The sequence below is a fragment of the Triturus cristatus genome, chromosome 3_2 (genome assembly GCF_964204655.1).
Source record: "Triturus cristatus chromosome 3_2, aTriCri1.1, whole genome shotgun sequence".
NCBI classification, from domain to species: Eukaryota; Metazoa; Chordata; class Amphibia; order Caudata; family Salamandridae; genus Triturus; species Triturus cristatus.
This window is the reverse complement of record NC_140584.1, coordinates 624,987,137-625,001,732: the sequence shown is the minus strand read 5'-3', so window position 1 is coordinate 625,001,732 and position 14,596 is coordinate 624,987,137. Positions and strand designations below refer to the sequence as shown.

General features: G+C 44.4%; 1 protein-coding gene across 2 annotated transcripts in view; it reads right to left on the bottom strand.

The window, feature by feature from the left end:
* Window positions 1–14,596, bottom strand: part of MYRF (myelin regulatory factor) — a 449,420-nt gene that overhangs the window by 129,975 nt on the left and 304,849 nt on the right. For both annotated transcript variants that reach the window (XM_085648540.1, XM_085648541.1), the window contains exon 8: window positions 8,947–9,142. In XM_085648540.1, coding sequence (XP_085504666.1) covers window positions 8,947–9,142 — 196 coding nt within the window. The remainder of the gene's footprint in view (window positions 1–8,946; window positions 9,143–14,596) is intronic.

Below are 14,596 nucleotides of genomic sequence, written 5' to 3'. Positions count from 1 at the left end.
CAGTGTAGGATCAGCTGGGGAACACAGCCCAAGAGATTTCCAGGGGAGACCCAAGACGCAACCAATGAGAGCATAGATCATACCCAGAACGAAAGCTCAATACACCACAGAACGATAGCACCAAAAAGACTACAGCACAGCCTAACCCAGGAGGGAGGCATAACGTGGAATAACCAGGTCATACAGAGCAGCTCACCAAACAGACAACTAACTTACACAAACCAAGAACCATAAGCGACAGTCAGAGGACAACACTAATCGGCAAGTCAAAACAGATAGCAGAATCAGAAAAGGATAAAGACTTTCACATCCAATAAGGACCCATAAGAGAACCAATCATAGAACGGAAGGGCAGAGGAAATCTCACCCTGAAACAGGAGAAGAGAGGACGAGCAACGATGGCTGGTAACGATGGGAAACCCTCGCAACAAGCAAAAAAAGAACAAGAGTGAGAATCTGGATTCACCGATCAAACATAAACCAGACATTAACAGCACGTCAGACATGATCTTAAAAAAACTGGCAGACGTGCATGATCTAGCGAAATCGACAAAACAAACCGCAGATGCTATCCAGCTGGAACTGGCTGCAGTGAGGGCAGGCATACACGCAGCAAACAATAGACTAGCGGAAGTAGAGCAGAGGCTAAGCGACGTGGCAGATAAAGAACTGAAATCCAACAAAGCCCTGCAAGAATTATCAAAAACAACAGCAATTCTACTAAAACAAACTGCGGAGCTAGATGATCGCAATAGAATGGGGAACATCAGGATTCTAGGCATAGCAGAAGGTGAAGAAGAGAAAAACGGCTAATGCATGGCCTTTCTACAGGAAATAATACCTAAACTCCCCAACCTGAAGTTAGATGCGCCTCTGGAGATAGACAAAGCATACAGAGTTCCAGCATACAGACCCACAAATATGATTGCGCCACAACCCATTATATGCAAACCATTGAGACTCCAACATACGGAAGCCATATTCGCGGTGGCCAGGAAAAAACAGAACTTGATGTGGAATGATGAAAAAATAATTCTTATTCAGGAATACTCGAAACACACGGTGGACATAAGAAAACGGTTCCTTGTACAAAGAGAGAAGCTGAGGAAAGAAAACATCCAGAATGCACATCTTCGAGGACCCCAATGATCTAACCAACTACCTACGTGGGCCACCTACACAAGATATGGAACTGTCGCAATCAAATGTGAACAAGAGAAGAGCATCACCGGAACTGGGAGAGAACGTATAAACTACTTTCAACTATTTGATAGTGAACATAAATATATATATATATATATATATATATACATATATATATATATATATATATATATATATATATATATATATATATATATATATATATATATATATATATATATATATATATATATATATATAAACATCTACCTCATCGTCAACATCTACTACCTCAATCAAAGTACTATATTCAATATAGCTAATCAATCAACTACCTCAATAACCAGAGGTCGAGAGTTTTGACTTTAAAGAAGGACAGTGAACTGGGAGCTGATATGCATCTGGAAGGAACAATCCCGCGAACTCACCGACGCAGTCACACGCTTTTTCCCCTAGTAGCGAGAAGAAAGAGAAATAATATCCTTCTATACCTAAGTCAATGTTATAGCACAAATTTGCAGCCAACTATGTTTGCTAATAGATTAACTAAGATGCAAGTAACTGGCGCGTAGATGATAAGCATTATACTAATAACAGCCCAGGGGAATGGAGCGGGAGCTTTGCTGTAACACGTCAAAATTTCAAGTTGTAGGACACGGGGGTGGGAGGGAGGGTTTCTGCGGGAGGGGGGGTATTTGTTTTGTATGTCAGTCTAGTAGTAGCACTGTTTTGTCAAGCACTCGTATTCCATAACTACACCATGTGCCCTCTGGCTCGTCACTTGTGCCACCGACACTATCACACAGAAGGAGGGCGATCAGAGCACGGTTAAAGATGGAGATATGCACAGAGAGAGACCGGAGACAAGGATTACACTCACGAAACACCAGGAGCCAACGTGAATACTTTCACAATGATAGGGATCAGGGCCCGATCTTTACAACCTCAATTTAAACCCACATAATGTCACTGAAACAAGATAATGCACTATCACTCTCATCCAACCTGAAGATAGTATCCCTGAATGTCAAAGGCCTTAACCATCCAGTCAAAAGGAAAAAAGTACTAGACTACTTAGCTAAAACTAAAGCAGACATATTTCTCCTCCAGGAAACTAAGCTATCACAAGACGACGCAGGAAGGATTAGGGCTAGATGGATAGGGCAAATGGCGTGCTCACAGGCCACAGGGAAAAACGGGGAGTGATCACTTTGATAAACAAGAACTCCAAGATAATCATAGAAGACCACGAATGCGACCTATAAGGATGAGTCCTAATGACGCACCTGAAAGGGGGTGACGAAAAATTTCACATACTCAATATATATGGCCCTAATACGGATGATACCACCTTCTGGGAGAACATATCAGAGAGAATGGATGCACTCCCACAAAATGAGCTAGCAGTGCTGGCAGGCGACTTTAATATGGCACTAGACTACACATTAGATAAACAATCACAATGCCACACATTACCGCAGGGGGGTCATAAAATACTTAAGAATCTATGCACCAAATACAACCTGAAAGACACCTGGAGACTTCAACACCCAGACACTAGAGACTACACCTTCTACTCAAACCCACACAACTCATACAGCAGGATTGACTACATTTTGATCTCTGGCTTTCACACACATCTGATAGAGAACACGGATATGGCCACAAGAACAATCTCAGACCATTCCTGTATCAGCCTAACACTAAATGGTAGACATAATGAAGACCATCCACGTAGGTGGAGATTCAACAGCGATGTCCTAAACGACCAAAGTAATAGAACCAGAATAGAACATGCCATAAAGGAATACATCGACTGTAACGACACACCAGATTCGGACCCCAAAATAGTCTGGGACGCCCTAAAAGCCACAATTAGGGGTACGATCATGAACATCAAAGGCAAGATGAATAAGAATGCCAAGACCCATTTAGACCAACTAGAGCAAGATATTCAAAAACTAGAATCAACACACATCTCAGACACAAAGAACGTGGGAGCACTCACAGAACTCGCAAGGAAGAAGTATGAATTCAACAGAATTCTAAGCGAGAGAGCAGGTCTGTGGGTAAACAAGTATAAGGCAATCAACCTGTGCGAAGCCAACAAATCGGGGAAAATCCTGACATCCTACCTAAAACACAAACAAAGACAACATACCATCTCCACGATCACTGATTCCCGCAATTTCACGCACACACATCATAAAGAAATTCTACGCACATTTACTGGCTTTTACCAGGAGCTCTATAACAGGGACCAAGCACTAGATGAAAAGGGCAGCATCGAATACCTAAACAACCTGAACCTCCCAAAAATAACACCAGAAGACGCACTTAGCTTGGCGAAAGAGATTAACATAGCGGAAATAGAAATGGCAGTTAAATCTCTTAAATCTAATAAGGCTCCCGGACCAGATGGCTATACAGCCACCGTCTATAAAACATTTATTGTGCTATTACAGCCAATGTTGAAAAAAGCCTTCAACCACTACGAAGAGACAGGGACGGTAACACAAACAATGACAGAAGCGAATATTATAGTCATACCCAAGGAGGGTAAAAACACCGAACTCTCACAAAACTATAGGCCTATATCCCTGATAAACGTGGATTGCAAGATATATGCAAAACTTCTGGCGGTAAGGATGAACGAGGTACTCCCAAAACTGATATGGAACACACAAGTGGGCTTCCTCAAATCACGCATGTCACACGACAACACCAGACTCTTATGCCACATTATAGACAGGGCAGCCAGGCAAACAAACCCAGCAGTGGCGATCGCACTGGACGCAGAGAAGGCATTTGACAGGGTTTCGTGGCATTTTCTAGAACACTGCATGAGAAGCTTTAACCTAGGCAACACCTTCATAAAGAAAGTTATGGCTCTATATGACAAACCTATGGCCCGCATAGTGATCAACGGGGCCATCTCCGAACCCCTTACACTCCACAGAGGGACAAGACAAGGATGCCCATTATCCCCCTCACTATTCATACTCGCTTTAGAACCTCTAATCAGAGACATTGAGTCAAACAATGAGATGAGGGGTCTCACCATTAAAGACACTACAACAAAATTAACTGCATATGCGGACGACATACTTGTCACCGAAAGTCCAGAAACCTCCATATTGGCTCTAATGGACTCCATAAACAGATACTTGGCGCACTCCGGCTATAAGCTCAACAGAGAAAAGTCGGAATGTAAACCCCTCAACATACATACCACCAGGGACACTTTGGGAGACTCGGGCCTCACCTGGCAAACCGGGTTCATCAAATACCTCGGCGTTTACTTCGACAAGGATCTTAAAAACACGCTAGAATACAACAAGAAAATGCTCTTAACCAAGATTAAGAACCTGCTTGAGGGGTGGTCTCCGAAATTCATCACATGGTGGGGGAGGATTGAAACAATTAAAATGATGATCACACCTATGATCAACTATCTCACTAACATGCTACCCCTAACCCTCAGTGTCGACTTCCACCGCAAAATAGACAAGATACTAAATAACTTTATCTGGAGAGACAAGAAACCAAGGATGAGCCTTAAAAAATTAAGATTGACAAAAACCCTAGGGGGTTTAAACCTGGCAGACTTCGAGACTTTTCAAACAGCCTCCCTAGCAAAACAAGGTAGCTACTGGATTATACCAGACCATGAATACACACCAGCGTGGCTGAAAATAGAGAGAGTCATACTAAACAACCTAGAACCAATAGCACTCCTAACATCCAACAGACATAAAACTCTAATGAACACTGTACTTACAAACACCAGGAACGCCTTACTGAAAGTGGATCAAAAATTAGAAAATAGAATAACAGACTCGAGATGGGCATCATTATGGTCAAATAACAAAATAAAATACAAAGGAAAGACACTATATATGAAGAAATGGGTGGAGGCAGGAATATCCCTTCCCATACAACTCGAGGATGAAGGAAGACCCGCCACTTTTAGTTCGCTCAAAAACAAACACACCCTACCCAACTTTGAAATATACAACTTTCTAAAGATTAAAGCTGCACTGTCTAGAGCAAGAATGTACAATGCCACACCTTCAATCTTCCAGTACATGTCTAGCCTCAACAAAATGGGACACCATGTGTCACACATCTATAGACTACTGCGCCCAAGCACTCAACACTAAAACACAAACATATTGGGAGTCACAGCGAGGTAACTCTATAAATGAAAAGGAAAGCCAAACACTATGGTCCTCCCCCACACACAGTAAAATTACCCCGGTACTGGCTCAGACAAAATTCTGGATCTTACATAAACTACACTGGACTCATGCTCGTCTGGTGAAACTGGGCATAAACACAAGCGACCTATGCTGGAACTGTAACAGCGAGAAGGGTTATCTTGCACACCTCATCTTTTACTGCCCTAAAGTTAAAAACTACTGGGGGAAAATCTTCAGGTTTCTAACAGACATGCTAGGATGTTCCCTTAATCCAGAGTTCGCAACCCTAGCAACTACACCTATCACTACAGACCCATTGTCTCAAAGAGATAGGGATCTACTTGACCTTTTGCTAACTGCCGGGATTAAACTGATCCTAAACAAGTGAAAGGACACATCCAAGGCATCGTTCAAAGGGTGGCTCAACTGGGTAACATACCTTAGGGGGGCAGACACACTGTCCCTACGAGACTCACCGTGGAGACAGCCTAACAGAGGTATGTGGACATCCATTGATAAGTACCTAGGCCCATTTGAACCCCCCTGAAGAAGGCGTGACTGACACCTGCCGCCTAGCTTCTATAATAACACACCAAGCTCCCTCTATCTCTCACGGTGCTCCTTTAAAGCCACCACAGAACAGGTAGCTCCCCCCCTCCTACACACCCGAGAACTGTTATTAGAGTAGAAGGGGAAGGCAGGCTACAAAGAAAATTGAATGTTACGGAAGGTACTGTAGATCTTAGAAATAGCAGATTTTGTGCATGTTTTATGTTTTTGTACGACTAAATGTTTTAGTTTTGTGTGCGTATGTTTTTATGTTGCCTTACCTATGCAAAAATCTCAATAATTCTTTTTTTTTTAACCAAAAAAGAAAAAAAAATGTTTTTGGACACAGGTCTATTAATTTTAGGGACCATGTAATATGCAATTGCTCGATATTTAAAATAACTAGATCTGAACTACTAGGATCTACTAGGAAATGTGAGAAGTAACTTGCAGAATATAAATGAATATGTATATTTACCATGCAGAATATTAAAATATATGGAATAGGGAGAGTAGTCTGCCAACAGATACTGATTTAAGTATATGCATCTATGACATCACACATTTGACCTTATGCAATAATTTACCACAATACCACCAACCATCACACAATATCTTGAGAATTAAGTGGCCCCTGACTATTCCTTCATATTTTTACATCTGTGCAAGTTACTATATATGTAATCTTGGAATGAAAAGGAATTCTCAAGTGACTAATCAACACGCAGGTGTGTAATAAAATATCAGACGTTTCTTACATTATTAAACTTTTGTTCTATCTATCTTAATACATCCTTGCAACTGATGATAAATTATAACTCATTGGTCCCACTGCAAAACTGATGTTTGTCCAAAACACAGTAGCCAAATGACGGTTTCACAGTTCATCGGCCTTTATAAAGTGAAATGGAATCCAAGAAAAGGAAGTCGAAAGCCAAAACTGATAGCAGGGGAGGTCAGAGTTATTTTGAAACAGAGAACTAACTCTAATATTGGTTTAAATTCTTGAAAAGCTTCATTTCCCATTTTTTTCTGATAATAGCTTTTAATGGATGATCTGTGTTCTCCTTCTCCTTTTCACTGATTTTTTTCTGAGAAAATCAATTTGAGACATTTAAAGTACATTCTCGCACAATATAGGTATTAGTTTTGAAGTGTGAGGTAGTTGTTTATACTTTAAACCCAATAATGTGTTATTATTGAGATAATCATACACTATTGCCCACTAGAGCCAGGCTCTACTACATTGGACAGGGTTTTGAGGGTGCCTGAATATTATGTTTCCATTGGCATCATATCAACAACAGAAAAACCTACGACTTGTGCTTACGCTACATCAACTAATTTATGTCAACCTTTTGTTGGTATGAATTCCTCCTACTTTTGTACAGCAGTTCCACACCAAAATGCCACATTAACCTTATCATGATGTAAACTGCACTATGGGACCACAAATGGTTGGCAAGGAAATTGTAACCTATTCCAATGGCAAGCTCTGGCATTCATACAACCGCTGGGTAGAAAAGGTAAAAAGTAAAAATTACTGTTCAGCTGTGCGGTGTGGCACTTTTCCACCAATCCACAAGAGTGGAAAAACCCACACAAATGGAACAATGTGTGACTTCACAACTTTGCCACCATGAGAAGAGGGACCTTGAACTCCTTAGGAGTTAGGAAACTGCCAGACTGCACACTGCTTCTGGTCAGGAATTTGAACAAGAGGACATCTATGCACCTGTCAGCACAGACATTTAAATAAGTCTGATGTCATGCATCACACCAAGTACTTCTAATGCTGGATTATTTTCAAACATCTTATGATGGTCGAAACAAACTGCACCATACAAAGGCCAGGCCACAGCTTTATGCGATTGTGTAACTTCTAATTTTCTATACATTTTCCCAGACCTTTTATTGCTTAGGTTAGGCCATATTGTGAACAACGTTCTATCAGCACTTACACTGTCCATTAACCAGTGCTCACGGGGGATAAAAGTGATGCTGTATGGATGTTATTGCAACAAAACCAGGGTTATTTAGTGGTCTTTTTAAACACATTTTCAAGAATATTTTTGATTATGAAAAACGAGGAGCATGCCACATGACTTTGTTGAGTGTTATTTTGTTTTCGTTAGAAGTAACATAATTTTTGTTCATAATATCTCAGTTGTTCCTTTATTTCCCACTAGCTCCGTTTAATGTGTATTAATGTTTTGATATTGTGGACCCCCAACCTTTGGCATGCAGAACCGAGTTGTTTTAAATTTGAAACCTATGGCAGAGGCTCTAAAATCTAAGCATACTCGCAGGGGTGAGTGGAATCCTGGATAAACACATCGGGCCCGATTCACAAAAGTAATATGAGACAAAATCCTAACTTTATGACTTTTGGTATTCACAAAGGGCATTTAGGAGTAGTAAAGTTAGGATTTTGTCTCAGTTAAACTTAAGTTTTGGTCTTAAGTTTAACTTAAGTAAGACTTAAGTTTAACTGAGAAAAAAATCCTAACTTTACTACTCCTAAATGCCCTTTGTGAATACGGATAGTAATAAAGTTAGGATTTTGTCTCAGTTAAACTTAAGTTTTGGTCTTAAATTTAACTTGAGACCAACACCTAAGATTAACGGAGGCAAAATCCTAACTTTACTTCTCCTAAATGCCCTTTATGAATACCAAAAGTCGTGAAGTTAGGATTTTGTCTCAGATTACTTTGGGGAACAGGCCCACTATTCCTTTTTATAATCAGTCCCCTCATCAACTTGTATGGTGTTGTTTTATTATGTGCTGTATTTGCTCCATGTTCTATGTCACCTTCAATCATGGTAATTCCGCCTTTCTTATTGTGTAGCTCGCTAGTGCTCTCTGGCCATGTTCGCTCTATGTAAAGCTTCATAAAAACATACATTGGCTAGGTTTACACTATAGAAATACTACAAACATGCATACAGACGTACAGACTCTCCCACTCCCTTTTCCAAAGCGTGCTCTCTCTCTCCCTCCCTCTCTCTCTCTCTCCCTCTCTCTCTCCCTCCCTACTTTAACATGACTTGCCTTGACTCCGTGTAACTTCAGGTAGAAGCATTCCAGGGGCGTCAGCCCCTCAGGGGTCTTCACATACTTGGGATCTCCAATCATGCCGACGTAGACAGTGACCTGAAAGTGGTTTTTCTTCTGGCACACAAATGCGTCGTCCCCCACCGAGAAGTTAAACCCTTTGTCAGCGTCCACCTTGTATGTTGGCATTGGCCTGGAGTGGGACAAAGAAAACAACACACAGGTGTGAATGAAAAACGTGTAAAATGGTGACGTAGTAGGATTTAAAGCAAATAACCAAAAAGTGTGTCAGAGCTACTTCACTACTTGTGATAAAAAATAAAAGATAACTAAAATACACGTGGTGTGAAAATGAGGCATAAGTTGTTTTCAATGTGTTTACATTTTACGTCATGAAGTCTGGAGAAGAGCACTCCCTCCAGGGAAGGGGACGCTAGACAACAAAGAAGGACTGCATGATGAAAAAACATGCATTGGCACAGACAATAGGTCTAGCTTTTGGATCCATATATGTGTTTAGCCAGAGCTATTGGCTTAGACAATGTGTTTAGGCTATGCTGTAGAGCAGCGTGGGTGCTGTGCAGCATGGTGATTAGGTTGGAATTTCAGTCATTAATGCATTCAACTAAAGAAGGGAGGGCTAAGGGTATGCAATAATGTTTGGAGTTTGGGTGCTAGTAAGCAGATAGGAAATTAGAGGGTCAGGAATTCATTCAGCGAATTAATGGTATTGGTAAAAAATGGTGGATGGTATTGTGCGAGTTTGTAGTACCTCGGATGAGTCTGGTGGATAATGATGGAGCTAGCAGACATTACTATGGGGCAGTGGGGGGATCACAGGCTTAGTGTGGTTAATATAGGGTTGGTGGGGTCACGTTTTCTATAACATTTTAAAATTTTAATATTGTTTAGTACACAGAGAGGTTGGGCAGTTCACTCGTTTTGTTAAATTACAGATTGGGGTGTTGGGAAGACTGTACGATTTATGATTTATTATTTGGGTGACAATCATTGTGAGTTCATCAAAAATAGGACTGATATATGTATTTTTGATATAAAATTGCAGATACCCCGGAGGAAGGTCACACTAGGACCGAAATGCATTGGGTGCCACATGTTCGTAAATATCTGGAGGATATGAAATTTCCAATGTTCATGAATAGGCCTGGATGGGCAATTCTGGAATATATAATATGCTAAAATATATAGAAGTTTCATTCCTTTGGCGTGATGGATAAATCTGGAAAATTATTGGTGAAACAAAAAAGAATAAAATTGGATTACTATGGTTGAAGTGAATTAAAATGAACACTCATGTGCAGAAGGCTGTGCAACCCGTTTGTGTTTCGCATGTGCGAGTCACCATTTTGTCAGGATAGAGACATGGGCCATAAACCCCTAGAAGATGTGGAATGACAAAAAAGAAGTGCATTCCACATGTACAATCATGGAAGAATGGAGGTAGAGTGTTGTAAATGGTTGGTGGGTTGAACATTGGCCATAACCGTTGTGTACTTGTTTTAGCGTGTTAGTGTAGCAGCATGCGGTCCCCGGGGGAAGTAAGGTCACAGACCAGTCTTCCGCCGGGGTTTTTGCGCAATGGGGCCCCGGAAGGACACAGCTGTATGGGTCAGGGGGATGGGCTGGGGGTGGGGTTAGGGGGCATTGTATAAGGGCCAGTGGAGGAAACTCGTCCTCTTCAGCGCCCGACACCACTGGGGAGGGTTTTAATTTTGGAGAGCGGAAGGAGGGTCGTGGGGTTAGTTTAATTATTAACCGATCGGTCGATTGATGGGGCAGTTAGGAGCAGGGTAGACATAATGAGGAGAGGCAGCTCACCATACTGTGCGTGATGGCGGTGCCTGACGTGGTGGCCGTCCTGGCCTCGCTGCGGGGGCTTGGCCAGGCAAGTCGGGAGGACCTCCTGCAGCCTGGCGTCCTAGACCAGGCCTGGGTGGCGATGGCCCGCATGCCAAGGACGGCGTCGGTGGGAGTAGCTGCAGCGGTGGTGGCCTGCCAAGAGGAGCCACCACCTGGAAGTAAGACTGCGAAAGGTCGGGGGCCACATAAAAAGGAGGCTGGGAAGTGTAGGGCAGGCGGCAGAGCCTGTCTGCGCGTTTGCAAAGTGACGCGGGCATGGTTGATGCAACGCTGAGGGGGGATGAACTGCATGCGCGTCAGCGCGTTCTACTGGAACAAGGCCCGGGGCTCGAGTACTGTGGTGGGGGTGGGTGAGGCACCGATATGCCAACCCGGCAGGGCACCGCGACTGGTAGCGCGCCAGGAATGCAGGCGAGTGGGTTGGGAGGGGAGGGGCACCTGGGCCACAAACAAGCCCTGAATTTATCTGGCCATGTGGGGGTTCTGGCGAATGATGAGGGCCACGGGGAGGAGGCCCTGTTAGACCTTTCTTGGAGGCCTGGGTCAGGGTACACACATAAATTCCAGGGAGTTGGGGCCCCCTTTAATATGGCATCACACCCCCGGGGGGGAAGGTACTGGGGTCCATTTGGCAGCACTGAGGGGCGAGAGAGAGCTGAATGATAGAGGCAGGAGCCTTCCTCCCCTGCTTCCAAGGTGGGGGGATGACATTAGAAGAAAAGAAAAGCAAACCAGTGGCTGAGACTGGTAGACAGGTGGGTGGGCTGACGGTGGCAAAACGGTCCAGAGAAGCCGGTCGGAAGGAGCAGGAGGGTCTGTGGCGGTCCAACCTCCAGAGAGGGATCGGGCAAAGATGGCGGATGCGGATGATGTTGGTGGTGTGCTTGGAAAAAAGGAAAAGGGCAGAAGAGAGTGGTGCGAGAAGTGATGTGGGCGCCTGAAGAGGCCGAGTCTGAGTTTCAATTGGATTATGGGGAGGAGAGTGATGAGTTGGAGGAAGGTGAAGTGAGAGATGATGAGGATGATGAATTGACTCACGCGGGTGAGGGCGGCCAAGGAGCGAAGATGAAGAAAATTGTTGTTTTGCAGGAGGCAAGTACGGCCAAAGGCAAGACGAAGGCGGTGAGCCAGAAGAAGACAGGCACCAAAGGGACGGATCAGGAGACACGATCAAACCTGGCAGATGAGGGCGACCGGTGGGGGGATTGGGACGGGGGTCCTAAAGGGGGGCGTAAAAAGGCCTGCCGGTCGGTGGGTGTGGGGGAGGAGTCTATGAGGGATGCGGGAGCGGCGGCACCTACGTAAAGGGGAAAAAGAATCGGACACAACACTTGGTGGTGGCCAGTGTACAGACGGAGAAAATGGAGGGTGCAGAAGGGAAGAACGAGACAAAAGAGGACAAACATCAGAAGAAACTCCTCTACATCGGTTTGGCTATGCCGTTGGGGTCTCTCTTATCGGACAAAACGAGAAGCTGAATCAGGAAACACGAATACGTGGATGTTTTCAAACTACTGCATAGAGAGATACAGGCAAAGGAAGGGTCGAAAGAAGAAGAGTGGGAGCTGACCAGGAGGCCCAGAGTTTCGGTTAACATGGAGAACTAGACCTTAGCTTTTCTGATATACGCCAGTATTTATTGTGAAAAGCATCTTGATAGGGCCATAGCATTGTTGAAATACATGGACATCAAACGAAAGGCGCAGATGCATTTCGAGGGTGTGCCTGGTTAAGCTATGATTAAGAGTTTAGGGACCGCATCAGTGTTAACCCATATAAACTTTGGGGGGAGGAGGACCAGGAACTGTGGATGCAGTGGATGTCATCCACGCAAGTGGCCTGCCGGTGACGGGGTGGGAGGTAGTAACGTTAGTGCAGGAAACACAGGTACTCCATCTAAGCAAGGGGGAGGGAACACAGGAGCTTGTTGGAACTACAACAAAGGTTACTGTACGAGATACCTTTGAAAATTCAAGCACAAATGCTCCAAATGTGGGGGAAGACACGCACTCACGCAGTGTTTCACCTTGACCATACCGTCAGAACAATGGCGGGCCACTAAGGGCAGAGGTCAGGCTGGGCCAAAGAGCTCCTACCCCAGTTAGGATTGAGGCCATGGGCCCGTGGCTCTCGAAGAACCCGGATAGAGAAGCTGCATTAAAGATTCAATGTGGATTTACTGAAGGTTCCAGGGTGGGCTACCAAGGTCCTAGGGAAAGAAGGTGGGCAGAAAATGTGAGAGTTGCCTGAAGTGGTGGTGGCAAAATTAAAAAAGGAAGTTGAGGAAGGCAGGATAACAGGCTCGTTTGTCGATTGGCCGGTTGAAGACTTGATTATTTCACCTCTAGGGGTGGTCCCTAAGAAAGAGCCAGGAGAGTATAGGATGATACACCACCTATCCTGGCCGGAGGGGAGGTCCGTTAAAAACTTCATTGCAGAGGAGGGTCCGAGGGTGCTGTATGCCTGGGTGGACGACGCGATCCGCCTAGTAAAGTTGTGTGGGTAGGGGGCGGAGCTGGCTAAATGTGATGTAAAATCAGCTTTCTGGCTACTGCCTATACACCCTGCGGATTTCTCGTTGCTGGGGATGCAGTTTGATGGGGCCATTTTCGTAGACAAGGTCTTGCCGATGGGGTGTGCGATCTCTTCCACATTGTTTGAGATGTTTAGCACGTTTCTGCAGTGGGCTTTCATGAAGATAAGCGGTCACAGGGAGGTATCTCACTACCTGGATGATATTTTGTTTATCGGCAGAGAAAATTTAGGAGATTGCTGGAGGGCGTTGCAACAGTTTCAGGCCATGGCAAACCTCTTTGGGGTTCCTTTGGCGCCGGAGAAAACAGCTGGGCCCAGCTGTAGATTAACGTTCCTGGGCATCGAACTGGACTTGGTCATGTGGTTGGCCCGGTTGCCCGCAGGGAAGGTGCTTGAAATACAGACTTTCCTATTATGGGTGATAGGTGAAAAGAAGATTGATTTGAGGACAGTGCAGCAACTCATGGGTTTCTTGAACTTTGCTTGCCGGGTGGTGAGAGCTGGGAAGTTTTTTGCCAATACCTGGGCATGGCCATGTCTGGGGCAGTGCTACCACACCACAGAGTCAGGATTTCAATGGGTGTCAGAGGGGATTTGAGAATCTGGCAGACATTTTTGACGGACTTTAATGGAGTGTTGTTGGACTTTGTAGAGGACAGGACGATGTGGCAAGTTCAAATCTTCTCTGATGCAGCGGGGGCTTCTGGTTTTAGCGTTTTTTGGGATGGCCGATGGTGCGCTGAAGAATGGCGGGCCATTGGGTGATGCAAGGGAGGAGCATAGCTTTCTTAGAGTTTTTTCCTTTGCTGGTGGCTTTGGATGTGTGGGGCCCAGAATTTCAGAATAGGGCAGTGCTGTTCCATGTGGACAACATGACGGTAGTAGAGCTAGTGAACAAACAGAAACGAACGATTTGAGGGTCTTGCGGCTGCTGCGTAGTTTCATGCTGAAATGCCTGCAATTGAATGTAGTATTTCAGGTGAAGCATGTCCCAGGGGAAAGTAATGACATTGTGGATGCTTTGTCTCGTTCGTAGGGGCGGCGATTCCGGCGACTGGCACCTGGAGCAGATGCATGTAAGACAGAGCTGCCGGACGGAATCTGGGCCTGGGGGAAGTGAGAATAATAGGCCTGATTGAGGAGTCTATAGCGGAATCTACAAGGCGTAGCTACACGCTGGCTTGGGCTGAATTTGGATCGTTTATGGGCTGGACCGTGGATACATGGAACA